Genomic DNA, 27592 nt, shown 5'->3' with positions numbered 1-27592 from the left:
AAAAATAAGAGGATCTCAGGCCAGGCGTGGTGGCTCACACCTATAATCCCAGCACTTTGGGAGGCCAAGGCGGGTGGATCACAAGGTCGAGATCGAGACCATCCTGGCCAACATGGTGAAACCCCATCTCTACTAAAAATCCAAAAAATTAGCTGAGCAAGGTGGTGCATGCCTGTAGTCTCAGCTACTTGAGAGGCTGAGGCAGGAGAATCACTGGAACCCGGGAGGCAGAGGTTGCAGTGAGCCGAGATCGTGCCACTGCACTTCAGCCTGGCAACAGAGCAAGACTCTGTCTCAAAAAAAAAAAAAAAGAAAAAAAAAAAAAGAGGATCTCTAGTTTGACACAGTCTCCACCACTCCCTATTGCCCATTTTAGTAAGACTATACATCCCTGTCATTTATCATTGCATTTTCACTGTTGTTGTTCCCAAAACCTAACCTACTTTAGTTATTTATATTTCTTGCTAGCCTCTGAGTTTGAAATTCCTGTGCTAAGCCATGGTTTCAACCATTTTTAAAGTATGAAGACACAATATAATTATGCTTTTGATATCTGTTAATTGAAAAATGGGAAAAAATTATGCAACTTCAGCACTATTTTTAAATAAATTTATCTTTTATAAATCACAACTGTATCTACAAATTTTTGTATATTTATATGTGAAGAGTAATATCTAGTTCATGGATGATACATAAAGCACACATGAAGCAGTGACCCTTTGCACTAAGTCTTATGTTTTCCCAGGGATCTGTGAGCCAAAGGTTGGGAATCACTGGTCTAGTAAAAGGAATTCTGGACTGGGAATTGGAAGACACAAACCTTAGTCCTATCCCCTCACTGAACAGGCTATGATTGGTGATACGAGGCAAGTCAAATAACCTTTTGTGACCTCAATTAACTTTGATGTCCTCATGAACAAAGTGAATAGACTAGATAATTGTTGAGAACATTTCCATCAATAAAACACAATGATATTGTGCCTTATGACTCCTTTTACCTACCATAAAAACCCAGATATCTACAAAACTCCCAAAAAGTATACTTTGATGGATTAAAGGAAAGAATTGCCATGGAAAACCTGAAAACACAATGAAAACTAACTCTACCATTTCCAGATTTAGACACAATACCATATTTTCTGTACCAAACCATGTTTGAAAAACTAGTAGTATATCTGCAAATAAATTCTCCCAAAGAGAAGTTCGTATTACAGATACATTTCACTTGAATTCAGATATTTGGGCTACATTATTAGAATGCAAGTTTATGGAAATGAGCACACAACTACTAAGAGTCAGAGTCAAAACCAGAACCCAGATCCAGTTGACTCCAAATCCTGTGTGTTCTATTACCACTGCCCAGGGTTTCGATGCTGAGAGAGCTTAGACTAATGCTAGGTACATAAATGTGGTCAATAAATATTGATAATCTGAGAATATTTATGATATAAGTCCAGTGATACAGCACACAATAGATGATTATTTCAGCCTATACTGTAAAAAATTTTCATATTATAACCGCAATATTAAAACACTGGACATCACTCCAACTCACAGTATCTTGCCTTAGAATTTCCTCTGTCGGAGAAGTCTGTAATTGTAGCAAATACAAGTTTCCTACCTAATGTACATTCTCACCTTCTATCTTCTAACAGAATCCTTACTTTGTTTATGACAAATATACACCCAGTTAAAATATGCACTCACCATATTATCTTGCAGTCAGAGGTTGCCATGAAACCCAGATCTAGCCAAGGATGCAAGTCTTCTGAGTGGGGCTTTCAAGAAAGCTATTGCTTTCCTAATAAAAAAGGACAGATTTGGCTAGTATATGCCTTTTACCTTCATCCTTCCTCACTTCTTGCCCAAAGCATGGACACTTCTCCCAGGAGGAGAAGTGCCCAGCTCATGACCATGATGATAAAAACCACACCTAGGACAGTGAAGAAGGAAGTCAGAAAGAGCATGAATTCTGCCTGGACTTCTTGCTTAGAAAAATAAACCCCAGTTGTTATGCTAATATGGTAAAGTTTTCATTGCATACAACTGGGTATCCTAATGCATATAAAGGTATAGTAATTGATAATCAAATCAAATTATCAACAGTAAAATAAGATTTTGATAAATGTAAATTACAGTTATTAGGGTATTATCATGCCTCTGTCATGAATCACTGCATTTTTAGATACTTTGAGTTATTCATTCTCTAGCTTTACACTAAGCCTAAACAGATCTAGCCCTTGTTGACCTGGACTTTAAAGATACTACAGAAATACAGTGAAAATCAATGAGTAATAATGTGAGTAAATCAATGAGTAATAACAAAACATGTTTAGAAAAACAAATTTTTCCAAAGTAGTTTTTTGTGTCAAAAAATAACATTAAAGTCTTGTTTTCCTTTGTCTCCTGATTCAGAGCCTTCTGATCAATATACCCTAAAGCACTGGTTTGCTACTAATAGGTCAGAGGTGTGCCAAGCTGCTGCTTCACCTCAGTCCACAGGTCAACTAGGTAGGACCTAGACTGGCCAGAGCCCCCAGGGCTGGTTGCCTTTGATCACAAGAGTCTCGTCCACTTACCTCAATCTATTATGCAAACATTCTCATTGTCTATGTGCACATGATGAGAAAAGGCTGGGGAAGCACTACCCTATATGACAGCTAGATGCTATCAAAATCATAATGGTGGTGGTAGAAAAATAGCCTATTTATAATACTAGATGGACCAAACATTAGTTAACACACATAACATCATTTTATTCTCAGCAAAATCAAGAATGGTCAATAGGGCAGTTATGTTTATATCAAGGTTCAAGAATGGATGATTTGCCCACTAACACTCACTGCTGAAAAACAGCAGAGCCCAGACTTTCAAATCAAGAATTCTACATCAAAACACTACTTTTTTTGATATACCTCTCATATGATGACATTCCACGTTTACACAGATCTTTAAAAATAGTGTTTTAATTTCGTTCTGTGAAGAAAATTCAAACAGTTTTCTTTGTTTTCTCTTGTGACTGCCATGCAAACACTAACGTATGTGGAAACTGATACTCTCCTTGAACTTAGCAGGACTGAGAAAGCATAACACTAATCAACATACTCGGCTGTACCAACTTTCTTTTTACAGTTTCCTACCCTCGAAAAGCAGAGAGCCAACCCTTGTTATTTTGTGTGAGTAGAAAAGTGAATTTTTGCCCATCACTCTAGAAACCTCCCCAAAAGTATCTATTAAAAAGTGAACAGAATAAAAGTAAAATAGTATGCTACCATCGAGTATGCTTAAATTTTTGTTTTGTTTTGCTTAGTTTTGTCAGATTTTTTATTGCCTTTCCATACAAGGGAAGAATATAGAGAAACGAAAGAAACTGTCAAAAGTAAACTACATATTTAACAGATAAAAGAAAACATAAATTTTAATCCACAGGGCAATCACTGTCAAGAGATATTATTGAAATAAACAAAATTTAAGTTTCTTAGCCATGTTTTAGAAAGCTGGGCAACCAACAGATTTCAAAGGCTAGAAGTAATACTTTAATTTCTTTATAACAACGCAGAAACAAAGAGGATACATTCATAAAAATAGGGAGGTATAGCAAGATCTATAAGTAGCTAATATAGACAGATTAAAAGGCATAGGCAATATCTAACGTATTAACCAGAATATTAATTCTCTGTTCAGAAAACAAGAACATAATGGGATGGTTGAGCGTGCATGGTATAAAATGATATATGTAAGCAAACATGAGTTACAGAATATAATACATGAAATGGTAACCAGAGGTGAGCTTGTGGCAGGTTTAGAATATCATGTTTAAAGACATGGGCTACAGATCCAGAATACCTGGGCTCAATTCCAGGCTCTACTGTTTATCAGTTGGGTGACGTTAGCACACTTAAATTTTTAGTATACAAAAATGGTTACTTTCTTGATCCTATGAACAGTTAAGATGGTAATGCAGGGTAGATAATCATACACCCAAAAGATGCAATCCTGAGCTCCCTAATACTTAATGTTGAAATCCTAAAAGATCAGAACCTCTAAAGCTAAAATCCTAAACATTGCAATCCTAAAGTATAATTCCGGAAAAAAAAAGTTTTTAATCTTTAAAGATATTTACATTTTTAAAAGGTGATTTATTTGATAAACAACATGACAGAACACTCCAAAAGCCACTTTACACAATAAAACAGCCAACAATAATATCTATTTTTGCAAGCATAAACACTCAGGTATAATAATAACAGTCAGAAGGGTATAACAGTTAAGATGAGAGGAACTATATTTATAGAGAAATAGGGTCAAAAAGGGAAATGTATAAATATATATCTCTCTAATTGGTAATTGCATGCACCCAGCTTTATATAACTGCAATCATCTGAATTATCATGATAAACAACCTATGTCTTTTGACAAGATCGATCAAAAACCATGATGGCTCAGACAGGAAAAAAAAAAAAAACAAAAAGTCACCACCCACAAGAGCCAAGATTTCGAGAAAATTTGTCTTTCACAAGTGCAGATGTATGAAAAGGACACCTCCTCATTTATTGAAGAAGTTTCGATGTTTTTATATACATGCACAGTGCTTACACACAAAGTCAATGTTGTGATAATGTAGTTCTGTGGAGTCAAATGTGAAAAAAAAAAACAAACATTAAATGAGTTAGAACTCTTTGAAAGTCTCTACACATTTTATATCTCCAATTTATACTGGATGTTGGTAACATGGCTCAGGCTGAAGAAGCCTCAGTATTCTGGGGATCAATGATGTAAGTTCTGCAGTCTGAAGTCCAGCAAGCCTGGAGTTCTGATGTCTAAGGCAGCAAAAGAAAAAATATGTCCTAGCTCTCAGAGAGAGACCAATTTGCTTTCTGTATTATTATAGTTCTATCCCGGCCCCAGCTGTTTGGATGGTGCCCACCAACACTGAGGGGCAGCTCTTCACCTAATCCACTCGGGCTCACACACTAATTTCCTCTGCAAACACCTTCACAGACACACCCAAAATAATGTCTTACCAGATGTCTAGGTATTCTTTAATACAGTCAAGTTGACAAGTAAAATTAAGTCCACAAGTCCAACCCGTGTCAACTTGGCAACCATGCACATCTTCTTAAACCATACTTAATTTCCAAATAAAGACAATAACAAGATAATAGTTCCACCAAACATGATTCAACTATCCTGTGTTTGTGATTTTCAGGATTTTAGATGTTAGGAACTTAGGCTTTAGGGATTTTGATCTTTCAGATATCAACACTTCAAACTGGTGTTCAGAAATGTGTCTTTTAGGATTATCCAAATCTGTAAAACTAAAGCACTGTATAAAAAGTAGAACTGTCATTCGATTGTTAATCGATTCCTTATTTTCAATAATTCATTTTAACCAAATTTTCATCAACCACAAAATGTGCATGAGGCAAAAAATAAATTTAGACACTCAGTAACAAGAAAACCAAAACTATACATCAGAATAACATGAGTGCAAACCTTATGCCAACTTGCCAACAGCAAACTGTAGGCAAGTTCACTATAAAAGCCAGGTTAACCTAGTTCCACCACACACAAAGCACATTTGGAAGGCAATTTAGTTCTTTCAATATGTACTGGAATATCCTTTCCTATTCTACAAGACCGAGTCAGAGTCACCACTGCCCCAACACTATGCTATTAGTTTTTATCCTGAGATGTAAATCAATAATCATTTCAGCAGCTAACTGAAAACATAAACCCTTCTTTTTAGTACATTTTTGTCCCGACCCGCAGGACAGTCGAACGGGCCCTGGAAGGGGGAGTGGGAATGGAGGAGACAAGAAAACACGAGAAATGGGCCGGGCGCGGTGGCTCAAGCCTGTAATCCCAGCACTTTGGGAGGCCGAGGCGGGCGGATCACAAGGTCAGGAGATCGAGACTATCCTGGCTAACACTGTGAAACCCCGTCTCTATAAAAAATACAAAAAACTAGCCGGGCGAGGTGGCGGGCGCCTGTAGTCCCAGCTACTCGGGAGGCTGAGGCAGGAGAATGGCGTGAACCCGGGAGGCGGAGCTTGCAGTGAGCTGAGATCTGGCCACTGCACTCCAGCTTGGGTCACAGAGCGAGACTCCATCTCAAAAAAAAAAAAAAAAAAAAAAAAAAAACACGAGAAATGGAGACAAGACAAATAGCCTGATCAAGTCTCGTTTATTGAATGTAGGGTCATGCCTTATATAGGCTGGCAGGGGAAGAGGTTGGGCCAGGGCGGTGAGGGGGTGGGGGGCGGCGGGTCTTCTCAAATTACAATCGCGCATGCGCCGTGGGTTTGTACTTTTCCCGGGCGCGGGATCGCGCCTGCGCCCTAGGCTGCATATCTTCCAGGGTGGGAAAATGTTTGCGCGCCCGCGGGAAAGGTTGGCGCGCGCGGGAACAGTTTAGGCGCGCGCGGGAAAGGTTTGTAATGAGGAACCCGGAAATGTGCCATTTTGTCTCCGCTTTGCGGGGATCAAGCAACAGAGGTCGGCTAACTCCGGGCCTCATGGCTCCGGACACATTTTTGATTTCTTGACATACTTAGCAAGAGATATGTCTATAATGGCCAAGAAATAAAGTCCTATTGGTCTTCACAAAGGCTGAAAAAATGTGTGTGTGTGTGTTCCAGTGGTAAGTTTGAATATGTCAAATTTAAGTAACATCTTCTTTACCCTGTTTAAAGTGTATATCCAAAGTTAATCTAAGCAACAATGTGTACTTAGTATTATGTCTCTAAAATTTAAAAATATGCTAAAATTTCCACAAACTCTTATTTTTTAATCTTTAATATGAGTTTACAAATTTTCCTAATATTAGTATGAATGCACAGAAGTATTTTAAAAGCAAGAACAGGCATATCCTAAGCAACCATAAATAGAGAAACTAATTAAAAAATGAAGTGCTGGGCCAATGAACACCTTGAGTGAATATCAAATGAATACTCTTACAGCATGATTTCAGTTCCAAAAGTACCATAGCAACATACAAATGTTAGAAAAAGCAATCCAAATAACCTTGGTTAAAACATGTCATCTCGTTAACCTGTTTCCGAAATTATGCTTCTTAGGAATAATTTTAATTAAATTCTCCTAGTATTCAAATTTATTTTGAATCCCAGCATGCTTCCAAGCACTGTATAAATCATATTAAAACTTTCTAAGTTGAAATTTATTTATGGCCAAACAAACACATGCAATCACATATAGTGTTATGCTTAATGAAACGGCATTAAGTTTTTCTTAAATGGATTTTAAGTTGGCAAACAGGTTTTATACTAAGCAAGAAAACATTTCGTTTCTGTGGAAACTTCATTCAATTTCCATCTTGACAGGGTTTCATTTTCTATAACCAATCATAAGAAAGGTCAGCAGTGGGCACAAAGCAAAGTTCACATGCACGGGAGACTAATGCTCACAGCTGCACATCCTGCTCCCGAGAAGTCTGGACACTCCTCCCAGAGAGGCCCAACAGAGGACAAGATGAAAAGATGGAGAATATACAAGCTGCCTCCACCGCAACTTCCTGAATGAAGAAGTCTTCATACACCTAAACACACCCACACATGCACACACACACATACCAGCAAATGAATCGAAATTTGGTACATTTTTAAAGTACTCACATTTCATATAGAACTTTTAATAACTTCTTACTTTCAGATAGACACAGACTCAATCCATACTCATGGAAATTAGCTTTACACAAAATATAAATAATAATATTGAATTTGATACAAAATAACACGAATGCCTTCATGAGTTATATTGTAGTTATTATTGGAAGTGAAGGTAGTTAGATTTTATGAAGTTTAATCACATTTCCCTAAAATTAGCAGAACCTATTTTACTGGGATGTTTAGGTATTATTCTAGATAATACTAATTAATTCAATTCAAAATAAAATAAGAAAAGTTAAAATATAAGGCTGGGCATGGTGGTTCACAGTCGTAATCTCAGCACTTTGAGAGGCCAAGGAGAGAGGATCGCTTGAGCCCAGGAGTTTGAGACAAGCCTGGGCAACATAGTGAGACCCCATCTCTATTTAATTTTAAAAACACACACACACGTAATATATGTGTGTATATATATGTGTGTGTATATAAGTATATATATATACTTGGACTTACATATATTATATATACACACATATATATATTGGACTTATATGTATATATATACACAGGTATATATAAATTAGAAATTGGAATATGTATATAATACATACATATAAAAAACAATACTGAAAATGGCCATTTCCAATCCTATAATATTGTGTAACATCTCAAATAAACCATTTTTAAAGTTTGAAATGACAATCTCACAGAGAATATATCAATAAAAACTCTTTGAATAGGATGTACTACATTTTATTTTTCTTTACAGATTATACGCTCTGTATTTTGCTATTTTAACAAGGTCTTGGCTCTAAGGAATATTAATTCTGAAAAGCAATTAGAAGGGAGGCCATGTCACTACCATGCCATTGCGGAAAAATACTGCAGTGGAAACCTCTAACCCTATAGGCCAGGGGTCCCCAACCCCGGGCTGCAGACAGGTACCCGTCCGTGGCCTGTTAGGAATCGGGCACAGCAGGAGGTGTGCAGTGGGCAAGCCAGTATTACTGTCTGAGCTCTGCCTTCTGTCAGATCAGTAGCAGCATTCGATTCTCATAGGAGTATGAACCCTACTGTGAACTGCACATGTGAGGGATCTAGGTTGCATGCTCCTTATGAGACTCCAACTAATGCCCGATGTTGTGAGGTGGAATAGTTTCATCGTGAAACCACGCACCTCCATCCCTGTCCCCTGATGGCTGCCCTTGGTGCCAAAAATGTTGGGGACTGTTGCTATAGGCTGGCTAGCATTCATCAGGCCTCATGAAATTCCAAACAACTCCAGTGAAGACAGTTACCTCCTCTTCCCAAAACAGTATTTATTTTGAAACCTGTTTTGTGTATTAGTGATGTTTATGTCCCATATCTTTGTTAGACACTCACCTGTAATTTTTTGCAGCAAAGGTGACAATTCAGATTCCTCACAGAAGACCTGAGCCAATGCTTTCTTGACTTTTTCTTCTGCTTCACCCAGGTCTTTGTCTACTGTGAGCTCTCCAGTGACAGAATAAATATATATGAGAAGGATCAGCAGTTCCTCAGGGCTGTAGTCCTCATTGGTTCTCTGGGTTACAGGCTTAATCATGGGCAACAGCTGATTTAACACAACGGACATTGCTGACTCCCCAATACTCTAAAATAAAAAAGGACATGAAAATATGTCAATCTTGTACAAAGATATAATTTATGGACTACATTAGTCTAATGATAGCTTTCAAACAAGTCTGTATGTGATATTTACTGGCTGCATTGCTTTTTATTTGTGTGTTTCTTGTCCTGAAGAGAATACTACAAGAAATTTGGCATTAGAGTTTTTGTTTTGAAAGTCCTAATTTATAAAATGCCTTGTCAAGTTGTAGGTTCCATTATATCATCTTAATATTGCTTAAACAAATAGGAGTCCATTAATTTTAAAGAAAAAAAAAGTAAGTACTTCAGATACTTGAAATTTTTTTAAAGAGATGTGGTATATTTGTAAGATAATATTACTTAACAAAAAAAAAAACATGGCAACATCTATATATCCAAATGAATGCTGACACTGCTTCAAAGGAATCACCTCGGATTTTCCAGCATATTCTTTATAATAGTCTCTATATCAGCAAATATTAGCCAGAATACTTTTTAAAACAACAAAAAGTCACTTTCTGCTAAATCTGATGAATAAAATATGGAATCAAACAGGGTAATGTCACTTAGGGTTCAAAATTTCTTTGAGTGAGTCAGTAGATAACTCGCATTAAATTTTAAAAAATGCCTTTAGCTCTTCCCCAACTTCTTGAGCGATATTTAGCAGAGGATTTCAAAATTCTTTGAATGTGATAATAGCACTGTATTACTGGAGAAACTGTAATATGTACAGAAACTGTACATATTTCTATCATAAATTCTGAGATTTTGGTCAATACAGAAATCTTCATCTTAAATAATATGATTTAATTCCTCTTAAAATATAAAATAATCCTTGTTTTTGTCAGGTTTGTCAAAGATCAGATGGCTGTAGATGTGTGGTATTATTTCTGAGGACTCTGTTCTGTTCCACTGGTCTATATCTCTGTTGTGGTACCAGTACCATGCTGTTTTGGTTACTGTAGCCAAAGGATTCCCTATTTAATAAATGGTGCTGGGAAAATTGGCTAGCCATAAGTAGAAAGCTGAAACTGGATCCTTTCCTTACCCCTTATACGAAAATTAATTCAAGATGGATCAGAGACTTAAATGTTAGACCTAATACCATAAAAACCCTAGAAGAAAATCTAGGTAGTACCATTCAGGACATAGGCATGGGCAAGGACTTCATGTCTAAAACACCAAAAGCAACGGCAGCAAAAGCAAAAATTGACACATGGGATCTAATTAAACTAAAGAGCTTTTGCACAGCAAAAGAAACTACCATCAGAGTGAACAGGCAACCTACAGAATGGGAGAAAATTTTTGCAACCTACTCATCTGACAAAGGGCTAATATCCAGAATCTACAAAGAACTCAAACAAATATACAAGAAAAAAACAAACAACCCCATCAAAAAGTGGGCAAAGGATATGAACAGACATTTCTCAAAAGAAGACATCCATACAGCCAACAGACACATGAAAAAATGCTCATCATCACTCGCCATCAGAGAAATGCAAATCAAAACCACAATGAGATACCATCTCACACCAGTTAGAATGGCAATCATTAAGAAGTCAGGAAACAACAGGTGTTGGAGAGGATGTGGAGAAATAGGAACACTTTTACACTGTTGGTGGGATTGTAAACTAGTTCAACCATTATGGAAAACAGTATGGCGATTCCTCAAGGATCTAGAACTAGATGTACCATATGACCCAGCCATCCCACTACTGGGTATATACCCAAAGGATTATAAATTACTCTACTACAAAGACACATGCACACGTATGTTTATTGCGGCACTATTCACAATAGCAAAGACTTGGAATCAACCCAAATGTCCATCTGTGACAGACTGGATTAAGAAAATGTGGCACATATACACCATGGAATACTATGCAGCCATCAAAAAGGATGAGTTTGCGTCCTTTGTAGGGACATGGATGCAGCTGGAATCCATCATTCTTAGCAAACTATCACAAGAAGAGAAAACCAAACACCGCATGTTCTCACTCATAGGTGGGAACTGAACAATGAGATCACTTGGACTCGGGAAGGGGAACATCACACACTGGGGCCTATCATGGGGAGGGGGGAGGAGGGAGGGATTGCATTGGGGAGTTATACATGATATAAACGTCATGCACATGTACCCTAGAACTTAAAGTATAATAAAAAAAAAAAAAAAAAGAAAGAAAATATAAAATAATCCTATAAGATAAAACTCTACACTTTGTGTTTACATTCAAATCAGGGGCCAAATTAACACAACTTGCAACTTACATTAACCATTCATTGAGCACCTACTATGTTGTAGGCACTAGTCTAGGAATACAGCAGTGCACAGAACAAATTCCCTGCTTTCATAGAGTTTACATTGTAGTTAGAGAAAACAATTAAAAAGCAAAAGAAGTAAAGCATAAATGGCAGCCCACCCTTATCTATGGTTTTGCTTTCCATGGTTTCACTTACCTGTGGTCCAAAAATATTACATACAATAAGATGTTTTGAGAGAGAGAGAGAGAGAGAGAGACCCCATTCCTATAACTTTTAGTATTGTATATTATTAGAACTGTTCTAATTTTTATTAGTTATTGTTAATCTCTTACTGTGCCTAATTTACAAATTAAACTTTATCACAGGTATGTATAGAAAAAAACACAGTATATACAGGATTCAGGACTATGCATAGTTTCAGGAATCTACTGACAGTCTTGGGTCTTGGAACATATCCCATGCAGATAAGCAAGCAGGGACTACTGTAGTATATTAGAGTGGTAAGTGCTATAAAGAAAAATAAAGCAGGAAAGGAAACACATCTTAGGATGTGCGTCTGTGTGTATGAATATGCACACACAGTTTGGGGCTGCAGTGAGCTATGATTGTGTCAGTGCACTCTAGCCTGCGCAACAGAGCAAGACCCTGTCTCTAAAAAAAGTTCTTTTTAATGCTCAAAGAAGAAAAGCTTTATTGTGGATACAGTTTACATAGAAAAAGTCATGTTAAAAGGAAATATTAGAATAAAGAAATACCAGTAGAAACTCTTCCTCTTTTTGAAGAGAAAGTTAATAGCAAACAGCTCAATGTTGTTCTGTGCTGAAATGATTACCCAAAATGAGCTTTTCTAGTCAAGCCATTTCCACACCTGGAAAAATTTGGATAGATCATCTCAAGGTTAAGGTTCATGATTATATTTCATACACAAAAAACAGCTGTTACCATTTATTTCCACTAAAAATCTTGGATGTTCACAATGTACCATAGAAAAATAAAATGTTCAGTCCTTGGAATGGATGAGGTAAAAATGGAAAAGAACAGAACAGAGATTTTACTGTCACATGGTGACAAGACACAATTTACCAAGTGTGAACACACACATGCTTCCAAAGGATCAGGGGGCTGAAAGTTTTGAAGACACCCTACGGCTGCCCTATAGCTTCAGGACTCTCTAGAGCAGGGGTGTCCAACCTTTTGGCTTCCTTAGGCCACACTGGAAGAAGAAGAACTGTCTTGAGCCACACATAAAATATACTACCACTAACTGATGAGTTTTTTAAAAATTGCAAAACAATCTCATAATGTTTTAAGAAAGTTTATGAATTCCTTTTGGGCTGCTGCATTCAAAGCCATCCTGGGCCACATGCAGCCCATGGATCGTGGGTTGGGCAAACTTGCTCTAGAGGAACCCTCAAGTGTTTCTTTGCTTTATAAGCTGCCAAAAGTAATTTAAAAGAGTCTTGTGGTTGGCCTGTTAAAAGAAGGTCATGAAGGTTGCAGCTTTCATTTTTGCTGTTTACTCTATCACTAACTCCTTGGATGACAATAAACAGATTCTTTCATTGCTTTATGTACCATTTCTAGAAACCAAGTGTATACATAAAGCATCTATTCTACAGGAGCCCTCTGGGTCTCCCCTCAGAGCAACATGATTATTATTACTTTTTTTTTGGAGATGGAGTCTCGCTCTGTCGCCCAGGCTGGAGTGCAGTGGCCAGATCTCAGCTCACTGCAAGCTCCGCCTCCCAGGTTTACGCCATTCTCCTGCCTCAGTCTCTCGAGTAGCTGGGACTACAGGCGCCCGCCACCTCACCCGGCTAATTTTTTGTATTTTTTAGTAGAGACGGGGTTTCACCGTGTTAGCCAGGATAGTCTCGATCTCCTGACCTCGTGATCCGCCCGTCTCGGCCTCCCAAAGTGCTGGGATTACAGGCTTGAGCCACCGCGCCCGGCCAGCAACATGATTTTTTAAAATACAGTTACAAAAAGTTTATATAGTTATAAAACAGAATAATCATCATGATCATTTGTAAAGATTCATTCACTAACATCTGGCCTTCAGAGCTTAATTTTCAAGTCATTGGTCTATGATATGTGCAAGAGAATAAAATCTCTCATTAATGATACCCTATCAGTATTCTGTTGTACATACCAATTTCTAAAATTACATTCTAAATCTGTTTCATGCATCCCAAGAAGCCTATAACTGATCTGAATACAAAGGCAGGAATATTGACCAGTCTTAAAGAGCCATCAGAGATGGTGGAATAAAGAGATTCTAGTTCAAAGAAGCTAGATTCCAACACTGATTGTTCCTCTAATTCCTTAACTTCTCAGGATCTCTTCTTTCTAAAGTGACATGATCTGACCAGAGGATGGCTGGGCAATAAGTCATGTTACGCCCAGGTCTCCATTTTCACTTTCTTCCCCTTTTCCTTTTCTAAAAACTCTACCATTGCTGTGAAGGCAGGAATTCATACTCTTACTGCTGGCTACTTAGCAAAACATAAATGCTCAAAAAAGACCAGGTGTGGTGGGCTCATGCCTATAATTCCAGTACTTTGGGACGCCAATAGGGGAGGATCACTTGAGGCCAGGAGTTTGAGAACAGCCTGGGCAACATAGCGAGACTCCAGTCTCTACATAAAATAAAAAACTAGTTGAGCATGGTGGCATGTGCCTGCAGTCCCAGCTACTCAAGAAGCTGAGGCAGAAGGATTGCTTGAACCCAGAGGTTTGGGGCTGCAGTGAGCTATGATTGTGCCAATGCACTCTGGCCTGTGCAACAGAGCCAGACTAAATGCAATTGTAGTATCCTGGATAGGCTCTTGGAATAGAAAAAGGACTTTAGGGGAAAATTAATGAAATCTGAATGAAGTCTGGAGTTTATAGTTAATGTACCCATGCTAGTTTATTATATTTGATAAATGCACCACAGTAATACAAGATTCTAACAATAAGGTGAAGAATATATAGAAACTCTCTGTACTATCTTGGGAACTTTTCTGTAAATCTAAGCTATTCTCAAATAAAATGCTTAGGGAAGGTAAAGGAGGGAGAAGGAAGGGGAAAAGAAGAAAGGAAGGGGAAGGAAGGCAGGGATGAGAAATAAAGACTTCGTGGTCAGGAAGAACTCCTCACAACCAGAGCCATCAGCCAAGATAAGGGACTGACCCAAGAAGCCGTAAAGTCTCCATCAATGGCAAAGAGAGGCAGGGTGGTCATCTGCCGAAGAGCAATGAGAACCCTCTGCCGCTCTGGCTTGGAAGGTAAGCCAGACTAGACCCTCTTAGTGCTATCCATAAAAGCATGGTTCTAAACTGAATGTTTATACATTTTCTGCTATTCTCTATTCTTAGAATGGAACTTCTATAATAAGGAAGAAAAAAATCAGTGACTCCATAGATTAAAAATGTTTTAAAGGCAGAAGACAGAATCTCAAGAGGATTAATAATAAGGATGTGGGAATAAGATAATATGCTTGGGTTTCAATCCAGGCTGTACCACTTATTAGCTGTATGACCTTGGGCAAATTATTTACCTTCTCCAAGTCTCAATTTCCTCATTTGTAAAATGGAAACAACACCATAAATGCCTGAATATTAGGCAATCCTATATCACAGCCATTCGTGTGCATAACATTGGGACAATTGGTTAAACTACTTTGCGGTTTCAAATGACATAATCCCCACAATAGGGTAGTCCTCATAAACACTCAGATATAAAGTGATGCCCTATTTTCTGAGGGCCAATTTGGGGAAAGTACTTTACCTGATTTAGGAATATATAATCATAGCTTTTGCTTCATTAGGTTGTTCTGAATATGTAACATTAGAAATGAATGACACAACACAGTGCCTCGCACACAGCCTCCAGTAAATATAAATTATTAGTACCACGACTCCCACCTACTAATCCACAGGCTCCTTTCTTAGAACTGATTAAGATGGTTGGAAAGAGAATTAGTCCTTCTAAGAAGAGGAAATTGGTAGTCTCAAAGGAGGGAGGGGAAGCCTGGGAATACTGGGTTTGAAATCACATCTTGGAACTTAACTGCAACAGTCAGTGAAAGGTCAAAGGCAATATAAACATTATTAAACACTGCCATTTAAAAAGGACACGCACAGCAAACCAGATCCAAGACCGAAAGAAAAAAGGTTTCCTTACAAAGTACTGAGATTAAGTTTCTCATTTGTTTTGATATAAATGGGCTTACTAGTAGGAGGTAGAAGACTGAAGCTGTGTCTAGAGTGACAAAACCTTCTGTTTATCTGAAGTCTGGGGCTCCTGTTATTCTTGAATGAGTCCTCAGTCACTATGTGCAAAAGGCCCTCTGTAAAATATGTGTTTTCTTTAAAAAAGCTGATCTTTTTGGTTCAATTAAAATGCCACTGCAAAGTCAGAGTTTGTCTCTGTACTGGCTACCTTGGCAAGCATGAGGAGCAAACAGGCTTTATTCCATGTGGTTGCAGAGCAGGCCAGGCTGGCTGTACACCTGCTCTTCTGTGGTGCACAGCCTGAAGACACTCAGTAAAACTCCAAATCATGCTAAGGTTCTGCTGGAGAACCCATCTCTGCAACTCATTGTGTTAGTTCATTTGTGTTGCTATGAAGGAATACCTGAGGCTTGGTACTTTATGAGGAAAAGAGAATTATTTGGCTCACAGTTCTGCAGGTTGTACAAGCATGGTGTTAGCATCTGCTTGGCTTCCAGTAAGGCCCCAGGAATCTTCAATCACAAAGGAAGGCAAAGGGGGTGCTCAGCACATCACATGATGAGAGAGAGCAAGAGAAAAGTGGGAAGGTACCACATTCTTTTAAACAACCAGATCTTTTATGAACTCAAAGCAAGAACTCATGTGTTACCATGAAGAGGGCACCAAGCTATTCATAATGGATCTACCCCCATAACCCAAACATCTCCCACCAGGCCCCACCTCCAACACTGGGGATCACATTTCGGTTTTTTGTTATTATTGTTTTTGACAAACCAGACTTTACTAAAATTTCTGTTCATCAGATGTAACTAATAAGGCAGCAAAAGGTAAATCCAGTCTCCAACATACACAAAAAACTTCAAAAAATCAGTACAAAGTATACCAAAGCTTGAGACTTCATGAAAGAGGATATCCAAATACCATTAGGCACATATACATGTACTCAGCATCATTAATCAACAGGAAAATGCGAGCTAAATTCACAGTAAATCCATATCATACTAACGGGAATGGCTAAGTGAAAAAAAGAATTAAAAAAGAACCTTCCAATATCAAATGTAGGCAAGGATGTGGAGCCACTAAACCTCTCATACATTGCTACAAGGAGTGAATATTGACATAAACACTATTAAAACCTGTTTTGTGACATCTTTAAAGTTGAATACAAGAATTTATGATGAAGCAGAAACTTCATTCTTAGGTACAAGGGTTTCTTTTTTTTAATTATTATTTTATTATTATTATACTTTAAGTTCTAGGGTACATGTGCATAATGTGCAGGTTTGTTACATATGTATACTTGTGCCATGTTGGTGTGTTGCACCCATCAACTCGTCAGCACCCATCAACTAGTCATTTACATCAGGTATCACTCCCAATGCAATCCCTCCCCCCTCCCCGCTCCGCGTGATAGGCCCCGGTGTGTGATGTTCCCCTTCCCCAGTCCAAGTGATCTCATTGTTCAGTTCCCACCTATGAGTGAGAACATTCGGTGTTTGGTTTTCTGTTCTTGTGATAGTTTGCTGAGAATGATGGTTCTCAGCTGCATCCATGTCCCTACAAAGGACACAAACTCATCCTTTTTTATGGCTGCATAGTATTCCATGGTGTATATGTGCCACATTTTCTTAATCCAGTCTGTCACTGATGGATATTTGGGTTGATTCCAAGTCTTTGCTATTGTGAATAGTGCCGCAATAAACATACGTGTGCATGTGTCTTTATAGCAGCATGATTTATAATAATTTGGGTATATACCCAGTAATGGGATGGCTGGGTCATATGGTACATCTAGTTCTAGATCCTTGAGGAATTGCCATACTGTTTTCCATAATGGTTGAACTAGTTTACAATCCCACCAACAGTGTAAAAGTGTTCCTATTTCTCCACATCCTCTCCAGCACCTGTGGTTTCCTGACTTTTTAATGATTGCCATTCTAACTGGTGTGAGATGGTATGTCATTGCAGTTTTGATTTGCATTTCTCTGATGGCCAGTGATGATGAGCATTTTTTCATGTGTCTGTTGGTTGTATGAATGTCTTCTTTTGAGAAATGTCTGTTCATATCCTTTGCCCACTTTTTGATGGGGTTGTTTGTTTTTTTCTTGTAAATTTGTTTGAGTTCTTTGTAGGTTCTGGGTATTAGCCCTTTGTCAGATGAGTAGATTGCAAAAATTTTCTCCCACTCTGTGGGTTGCCTGTTCACTCTGATGGTAGTTTCTTTTGCTGTGCAGAAGCTCTTTAGTTTAATTAGATCCCATTTGTCAATTTTGGCTTTTGTTGCTGTTGCTTTTGGTGTTTTAGACATGAAGTCCTTGCCCATGCCTATGTCCTGAATGGTACTACCTAGGTTTTCTTCTAGGGTTTTTATGGTATTAGGTCTAACACTTAAGTCTCTAATCCATCTTGAATTAATTTTCGTATAAGGAGTAAGGAAAGGATCCAGTTTCAGCTTTCTACTTATGGCTAGCCAATTTTCCCAGCACCATTTATTCAATAGGGAATCCTTTCCCCATTTCTTGTTTTTCTCGGGTTTGTCAAAGATCAGACAGCTATAGATGTGTGGTATTATTTCTGAGGGATCTGTTCTGTTCCATTGGTCTATATCTCTGTTTTGGTACCAGTACCATGCTGTTTTGGTTACTGTAGCCTTGTAGTATAGTTTGAAGTCAGGTAGCGTGATGCCTCCAGCTTTGTTCTTTTGACTTAAGATTGTCTTGCCAATGCGGGCTCTTTTTGGTTCCATATGAACTTTAAAGCAGTTTTTTCCAATTCTGTGAAGAAAGTCATGGGTAGCTTGATGCGGATGGCATTGAATCTATAAATTACCTTGGGCAGTATGGCCATTTTCATGATATTGATTCTTCCTATCCATGAGCATGGTAGTTTTTCCATTTGTTTGTGTCCTCTTTTATTTCACTGAGCAGTGGTTTGTAGTCCTCTTTGAAGAGGTCCTTTACATCCCTTGTAAGCTGGATTCCTAGGTATTTTATTCTCTTTGAAGCAATCGTGAATGGAAGTTAATTCATGATTTGGCTCTCTGTTTGTCTGTTACTGGTGTATAAGAATGCTTGTGATTTTTGTACATTAATTTTGTATCCTGAGACTTTGCTGAAGTTGCTTATCAGCTTAAGGAGCTTTTGGGCTGAGACGATGGGGTTTTCTAAATATACAATCATGTCATCTGTAAACAGGGACAATTTGACTTCTTCTTTTCCTAACTGAATATCCTTTACTTCTTTCTCTTGCCTGATTGCCCTACCCAGAACTTCCAACACTATGTTGAATAGGAGTGGTGAGAGAGGGCATCCCTGTCTTGTACCAGTTTTCAAAGGGAATTTTTCCAGTTTTTGCCCATTCAGTATGATATTGGCTGTGGGTTTGTCATAAATAGCTCTTATTATTTTGAGATACGTTCCACCAATACCAAATTTATTGAGCGTTTTTAGCCAGAAGGGCTGTTGAATTTTGTCAAAGGCCTTTTCTGCATCTATTGAGATAATCATGTGGTTTTTGTCTTTGGGTCTGTTTATATGCTGGATTACGTTTATTGATTTGCATATGTTGAACCAGCCTTGCATCCCAGGGATGAAGCCCACTTGATCATGGTGGATAAGCTTTTTGATGTGCTGCTGGATCCGGTTTGCCAGTATTTTATTGAGGATTTTTGTGTCAATGTTCATCAGGGATATTGGTCTAAAATTCTCTTTTTTTGCTGTGTCTCTGCCAGGCTTTGGTATCAGGATGATGTTGGCCTCATAAAATGAGTTAGGGAGGATTCCCTCTTTTTCTATTGATTGGAATAATTTCAGAAGGAATGGTACCAGCTCATCCTTGTACCTCTGCTAGAATTCAGCTGAGAATCCATCTGGTCCTGGATTTTTTTGGTTGGTAGGCTACTAATTATTGCCTCAATTTCAGAGCCTGCTATTGGTCTATTCAGGGATTCAGGTTTTTCCTGGTTTAGTCTTGGGAGAGTGTAAGTATCCAGGAAATTATCCATTTCTTCTAGATTTTCTAGTTTATTTGCACAGAGGTGTTTATAATATTCTCTGATGGTAGTTTGCATTTCTGTGGGGTCGATGGTGATATCCACTTTATCATTTTTTATTGCGTCTATTTGATTCCTCTCTCTTTTCTTCTTTATTAGTCTTGCTAGTGGTCTATCAATTTTGTTGATCTTTTCAAAAAACCAACTCCTGGGTTTTTTATATCTCTATCTCCTTCAGTTCTGCTCTGATCTTAGTTATTTCTTGCCTTCTGCTAGCTTTTGGATGTGTTTGCTCTTGCTTCTCTAGTTCTTATAATTGTGATGTTAGAGTGTCCATTTTAGATCTTTCCTGCTTTCTCTTGTGGGCATTTAGTGCTATAAATTTCCCTCTACACACTGCTTTAAATGTGTCCCAGAGATTCTGGTATGTTGTATCTTTGTTCTCATTGGTTTCAAAGAACATCTTTATTTCTGCCTTCATTTCATTATGTACCCAGTAGTCATTCAGGAACAGGTTATTCAGTTTCCATGTAGTTAAGCGGTTTTGATTGAGTTTCTTAGTCCTGAGTTCTAGTTTGATTGCACTGTGGTCTGTTAGACAGTTTGTTATAATTTCTGTTCTTGTACATTTGCTGAGGAGTGCTTTACTTCCAATTATGTGGTCAATTTTGGAATAAGTGTGATGTGGTGCTGAGAAGAATGTATATTCTGATGATTTGGGGTGGAGAGCTCTGTAGATGTCTATTAGGTCTGCTTGCTGCAGAGATGAGTTCAATTCCTGGATATCCTTGTTAACTTTCTGTCTCGTTGATCTGTCTAATGTTGACAGTGGGGTGTTGAAGTCTCCCATTATTATTGTATGGGAGTCTAAGTCTCTTTGTAAGTCTCTAAGGACTTGCTTTATGAATCTGGGTGCTCCTGTATTGGGTGCATATATATTTAGGATAGTTTGCTCTTTCTGTTGAATTGATCCCTTTACCATTATGTAATGGCCTTCTTTGTCTCTTTTGATCTTTGATGATTTAAAGTCTGTTTTATCAGAGACTAGGATTGCAAAGCCTGCTTTTGTTTGTTCTCCATTTGCTTGGTAGATCTTCCTCCATCCCTTTATTTTGAGCCTATGGATGTCTCTGCATGTGAGATGGGTCTCCTGAATACAGCAGACTGATGGGTCTTGACTCTTTATCCAGTTTGCCAGTCTGTGTCTTTTAGTGGACCATTTAGTCCTTTTACATTTAAGGTTAATATTGTTATGTGTGAACTTGATCCTGCCATTAAGATATTAACTGGTTATTTTGCTCCTAAGATGATGCAGTTTCTTCCTAGCATCAATGGTCTTTACATTTTGGCATGTTTTTGCAATGGCTGGTATCGGTTGTTCCTTTCCATGTTTAGTGCTTCCTTCAGGGTCTCTTGTAAGGCAGGCCTGGTGGTGACAAAATCTCTAAGCATTTGCTTATCTGTAAAGGATTTTATTTCTCCTTCACTGATGAAACTTAGTTTGGCTGGATATGAAATTCTGGGTTGAAAATTCTTTTCTTTAAGAATGTTGAATATTGGCCCCCACTCTCTTCTGGCTTGTAGAGTTTCTGCCGAGAGATCTGCTCTTAGTCTGATGGGCTTCCCTTCGTGGGTAACCCGACCTTTCTCTCTGGCTGCCCTTAAGATTTTTTCCTTCATTTCAACTTTGGTGAATATGGCAATTATGTGTCTTGGAGTTGCTCTTCTGGAGGAGTATCTTTGTGGCATTCTCTGTATTTCCTGAATTTGAATGTTGGCCTGCCCTACTAGGTTGGGGAAGTTCTCCTGGATGATATCCTGAAGAGTGTTTTCCAACTTGGTTCCATTTTCCCCCTCACTTTCAGGCACCCCAATCAGACATAGATTTGGTCTTTTTACATAATCCCATACTTCTTGCAGGCTTTGTTCATTTCTTTTTCTTCTTTTTCCTTTAGGTTTCTCTTCTTGCTTCATTTCATTCATTTGATCCTCAATCGCTGATACTCTTTCTTCCAGTTGATCGAGTCGCTTACTGAAGCTTGTGCGTTTGTCACGTATTTCTCGTGTCATGGTTTTCATCTCTGTCATTTCGTTTATGGCCTTCTCTGCATTAATTATTCTAGTTATCAATTCTTCCACTCTTTTTTCAAGATTTCTGGTTTCTTTGTGCTGGGTACATAATTCCTCCTTTAGCTCTGAGAAGTTTGATGGACTGAAGCCTTCTTCTCTCATCTCGTCAAAGTCATTCTCCATCCAGCTTTGATCCGTTGCTGGCGATGAGCTGCGTTCCTTTGGAGGGGGAGATGCACTCTTATTTTTTGAATTTCCAGCTTTTCTGCCCTACTTTTTCCCTATTTTTTTGGTTTTATCTGCCTCTGGTCTTTGATGATGGTGACGTACTGATGGGGTTTTGGTGTGGGTGTCCTTCTTGTTTGTTAGTTTTCCTTCTAACAGTCAGGACCCTCAGCTACAGGTCTGTTGGAGATTACTTGAGGTCCACTCCAGACCCTGTTTGCCTGGGTGTAAGCAGCAGAGGCTGCAGAAGATAGAATATTGCTGAACAGTGAGTGTACCTGTCTGATTCTTGCTTTGGAAGCTTCCTCTCAGGGGTTCACTCCACCGTGTGAGGTGTGGGGTGTCGGTCTGCCCCTAGTGGGGGATGTCTCCCAGTTAGACTACTCAGGGATCAGGGACCCACTTGAGTATGCAGTCTGTCCGTTCTCAGATCTCAACCTCCGTGTTGGGAGATCCACTGCTCTCTTCAAAGCTGTCAGACAGAGTGGTTTGCGTCAGCAGAGGTTTCTGCTGCTTTTTGTGGTTGTTGTTGTTGTTGTTGTTTAGCTGTGCCCTGTCCCCAGAGGTGGAGTCTACAGAGACAGGCAGGCGTCTTTGAGCTGCTGTGAGCTCCACCCAATTCGAGCTTCCCAGCGGCTTTGTTTACCTACTTAAGCCTCAGCAATGGCGGGCACCCCTCCCCCAGCCTCGCTGCTGCCTTGCAGTTAGTTCGCTGACTGCTGTGCTAGCAATGAGGGAGGCTCCGTGGGCGTGGGACCCTCCCGGCCAGGTGTGGGATAAAATCTCCTCGTGTGCCCGTTTGCTAAGACCCTTGGTAAAGCACAGTATTGGGGTGGGAGTTACCTGATTTTCCAGGTGTTGTGTGTCTCAGTTCCCCTGGCTAGGAAAAGGGATTCCCTTCCCCCTTGCGCTTCCCAGGTGAGGTGATGCCTCATCCTGCTTCAGCTCACGCTGGTCGGGCTGCAGCAGCTGACCACCACTGATTGTCCAGCACTCCCTAGTGAGATGTACCCAGTACCTCAGTTGAAAATGCAGAAATCAGCTGTCTTCTGTGTCGCTCACGCTGGGAGCTGGAGACTGGAGCTGTTCCTATTCGGCCATCTTTCTCTGCCCCCCAGGTACAAGGGTTTCAACATGAGATTTGGAGAGGGCAAATATCCAAATATCATTCCATCCATGGCCTCCTCAAATCTCATGTCCTTCTCACAATAAAAAATACAGTCATCCCCTCCCAATAGTCCCCTAAGGTCTTGACTCATTCCAGAATCAACTCAAAAGTCCAAAGTCTCATCATAGACTCAGAGTAAGTTCCTTTCACTTACAAGCCTAAAAAATCAAAAAAAGCTATTTACTTCTAAGATACAATGATGGTATAGAAATTAGGTAGACGTTCCCATTCCAAAAGGGAGGAATCAGCCAAAAGAAAGGGGCAACAGACCCTACACAACTCTAAAACCCAGCAGGGCAGACATTAAACCTTAATGCCCCCCCGAAAAAAATCTTTGACTCTATGTCTCACATCCTGGGCACACTAGTGTGAGAAGTAGGCTCCCAAGGCTTTGGACAGCCCTGCCCTTGTGGCTTTGAAGGGTGCAACCACCAAGGTTGCTCTCATGGGTCACAGCTAAGTGTCTGCAGCTTTTCCAAGCTCAGGATGCAAGCTGCCAATGGCTCTACCATTCTGGGGTCTGGAGGATGGTGGCCTCCTTCCCACAAAGTTCATCTCGAGAGTGTCTCAGTGTGGAATCTGTGTACGCACACCACACTCACATTTCCCCTCCACACTGCCTTAGTTGATTCTCTCTTCAGGGGCTCCACCTCTTCAACAGGTTTCTGCCTGGACATCCAGGCTTTCCAATACATCTTCTGAAATCTAAGGGGAAGCTGCCAAGCCTGCTTCACTTATGCACTCTGAGTGCCTACAGTCTTAAAACCATGTAAAACCTGGCAAAGCTTATGGAATGTGCCCTCCAGAGCAGCAACTAGAATAGTATCTGGGGCCCTTTGAGTCACAGCTGGAGCTGGAGTGGCCAGGATCCTGGGAGCAGTGTCCTGAGGCTGCATAGGGCAGTAGGGCCTCAGATCTGGCCCCTGAAACTATTGTTTCCTCCTACACCTCTGGGCCTGTAATGGGAGGGGCTGCAAAGGAGATTTCAGAAATGCTTTCAAGGCCATTTTCTCATTGTTTTGGATATTATCACTGGGATTCCTTTTAGTCATGTAAAATCTCTCTAGTAAGTTGTTGCTCCACAGTCTGCTTGTATTCCTCTCCTGAAAATGCTCTTTCCATCTCTACTACATGGCCAGATTGTGACTTTTCCAAATTTTTATGCTTTGCTTTCCTTTTAAATATAAATTCCAATTTTAAGGAATTTTTTTGCTCCTATATCTGGTCATAGGTTGTTAGAAGCAGCCATATTACATCATGAATGTTTTGCTGCTTAGAAATTTTTTCTACCAGAAACTCTAAGTCATCTTGCATAACATGAGTGACCATCACTCCAATTCTCAATAACTTTCTCATTTCCAATTGAGACCTCATCAGCCTGGGCCATCACTGTCCATATTTCTATCAGCATTTTGGTCACAACTATTGAACCACTCTCTAATAAGCTCCAAACTTTCCCTCATCTTCCTCTTTTTTTCTGAGCTCTCCAAACTCTTCCAGCCTCTGCCCATTCCCAAGTTCCAAATCCACTTCCACATTCTCAAGTATTTTTATAGCAATACCCCATTCCTGGTGCCAATTTTCTGTGTTAGTTTGTTTGCATTGCTATAAAGAAATACCTGAGACTGAGTAATTTATAAAGAAAAGAGGTTAATTTTGCTCACAGTTCTGCAGGCTGTACAAGCATGGCACAAGCATCTGCTCAGCTTCTGGTAAGGTCTCAGGAAGCTTTACAATCATGGTAGAAGGCAAAGCATGAGCTGGCCTATCACATGGTGAAAGAGAATGGAGGTCAGGGGAGCAGGTAGCATACTCTTTTAAACAACCCGATTTCACATAAACTCTGAGCAAGAACTCACTCACTACTGTTAGGAGGGCACCTAGCAATCAAGAGAGATCTGCTCTCATGATCCAGGTATTTCCCACCAGGCTTCACCTCCAACACTGAGAATCACATTTCAACATGAGATTTGGAGGGGACAAATATCCAAACTATATCATCCTCCCAACTTCAGCCAAGTCATGGTGTGTGCAGGCGCATAGGATGTTGCCAGTGGGAGCCTGACAGAGTGCTCAAAGGAGCCCATATCCTAGTCCCTGGAATCTGTAACTGTGGTACTTTACACAGCAAAAGGGACTTTGCAGATGTGATGAAGGTTGCAGATCTTCAGATGGGAAGATTACCTACATTATCTGGGTGGGGCCAATCTAATCATATGAGTGCTTAAAAGTTGAGGACTTTTCCTGGCTGTGCTGAAAGAGAGATGTAATGATGAAGAATCAGAGAGATTCAACATTGCTGGCTTTGAAGATGGAAAAAGGAGGTCATGAGCCATGGAATGCCGGGGGCCTGTGGAAGCTGGAAAGAGCAAGGAAACAAATTATCTCCTAGAGCCTCCAGAAAGACAGGCAACCCTGATGATATCTTGATGTTAATCCAGTAAGACCTGCTGAACAGTAAGAGAACAAATCCGTGTTGTGTTAAGCCACTAAATTTGTGGTAATTTGCTACAGCAGCAATAGAAAATTAATACAAGTGGTTGATGTGAGGTAGGGCCTGAGAAGTTCTGCATCAGGGCACACAACTCAGGCAGAGAATCTGGTACATGGCAGTAGGATGCTGTGGTTTGAATGTTTATCCCCTCCAAAACTCAAGCTGAAATTTAATTGCTATTGTTACAGTATTAAGAAGCAGGACCTTTAAGAGATAATTAGGCCATAAGGGCTCTACCCTCATGGGTGGGATTGGTGCAGTTACAAAGCAGCAATTTCAGCCCTCTCTTGCTCTCTCGACCTTTCCACCTTTCTGTAAGAGAGAATGCAGCAAAAAGGCCTCACTAGGCCGGGCGCGGTGGCTCAAGCCTGTAATCCCAGCACTTTGGGAGGCCGAGACGGGCGGATCACGAGGTCAGGAGATCGAGACCATCCTGGCTAACATGGTGAAACCCCGTCTCTACTAAAAAATACAAAAAACTAGCCGGGCATGGTGGCGGGCGCCTGTAGTCCCAGCTACTCGGGACGCTGAGGCAGGAGAATGGCGTGAACCCGGGAGGCGGAGCTTGCAGTGAGCTGAGATCCCGCCACTGCACTCCAGCCCGGATGACAGAGCGAGACTCCGTCTCAAAAAAAAAAAAGGCCTCACTAAACACCAGCACCTTGATATTGGACTTCCCAGCCTCCAGAACAATGAGCCAATAAACTTCTAGTTGTTATAAATTACCCAGTCTCAGGTATTGTTGTAGCAGCACAAAATAGGCTAAGAGACAGGGCTCAATACACACTTGCTGAATGATTAAATGAACAAGCAATAACATGCATGAATAGGCAATTCAGCTGTATCCATTCCATCTGTACCACTAGGGATCCAGTGCATGTCTTCAGGGATGTGATAGAGAGGAAAGGCACAGAGACACACTGAATTTAAAGCTTATTACTTAATAATTTTACCTATAACTAGTCAGTTAAAAACTATGTAAGCTCATAATCCAATATTTATCAGATCCAGAATAATTATATAAGAGGACAGCAGTTTTCTAAGTTTGGTCCACAGGCTCCTGAGATCCCAGAGATTCTGTCAAGAGGTCCATGAGGTCAAAATTATTTTTGTAATAATAGTAATGCATTCTTTACCTTTTTCACTGTATTGACATTTGCACTAATAGTGCAAAAGTATGGTGGGTAAATTTGCTGGTAACAACACAGATAAAAGCAGTGGCTCCAAATTAATACTCGTTGAATTCTTTACCACTAGGCTATATACTCACAGCTGAATTTTGTAAAAGCCAGTTTCACTTAAGAGCTCTTGACATGGCCAGGTACAGTGGCTCATGCCTGTAATCCTTGCACTTTGGGAGGCTGAGGTGGGCAGATCACGAGGTCAGGAGTTCCAGACCAGCCTGGCCAAGAGACCAACCTAGCCAATATGGTGAAACCCCGTCTCTACTAAAAATACAAAAATTAGCCAGATATAGTGGCGGGCATCTGTAATCCCAACTACTCACGAGGCTGAGGCAGGAGAATTGCTAGAATCCGGGAGGCAGAGGTTGTAGTGAGCCGAAGATCACACCATTGCACTCCAGCCTGGGTGACAGAGTGAGACTCCAACTCAAAAAAAAAAAAAAAAAAAGAAAAGAAAAGAAAAGAAAAAAGCTCCTGGCTGGCCACAGTGGCTCACGTCTGTAATCCCAGCACTTTGGGAGGCCAAGGCGGGCAGATCATGATGTCAGGAGATCAAGACCATCCCGGCTGACAAGGTGAAACCTCATCTCTACTAAAAATACAGAAAAATTAGCCTGGCATGGTGGCAAGTGCCTGTAGTCCCAGCTACTCGGGAGGCTGAGGCAGGAGAATGGCATGAACCCAGGAGGCAGAGCTTGCAGTTAGCCGAGATGTCGCCACTGCACTC

At 39.9% G+C, this 27592-nt stretch overlaps 1 protein-coding gene across 2 annotated transcripts in view; it reads right to left on the bottom strand.

Annotated features, from left to right (window-relative positions):
- Positions 1-27592, bottom strand: part of SCFD2 (sec1 family domain containing 2) — a 562438-nt gene that overhangs the window by 296344 nt on the left and 238502 nt on the right. For both annotated transcript variants that reach the window (XM_033214691.1, XM_033214692.1), the window contains exon 5: positions 9009-9258. In XM_033214691.1, coding sequence (XP_033070582.1) covers positions 9009-9258 — 250 coding nt within the window. The remainder of the gene's footprint in view (positions 1-9008; positions 9259-27592) is intronic.

Source organism: Trachypithecus francoisi, unplaced genomic scaffold, assembly GCF_009764315.1.
Source record: "Trachypithecus francoisi isolate TF-2019V2 unplaced genomic scaffold, Tfra_2.0 Lachesis_group1, whole genome shotgun sequence".
Lineage (NCBI taxonomy): Eukaryota > Metazoa > Chordata > Mammalia > Primates > Cercopithecidae > Trachypithecus > Trachypithecus francoisi.
Note: the sequence above shows the minus strand (reverse complement) of the source record. Positions and strands in the feature narration are given on the sequence as shown.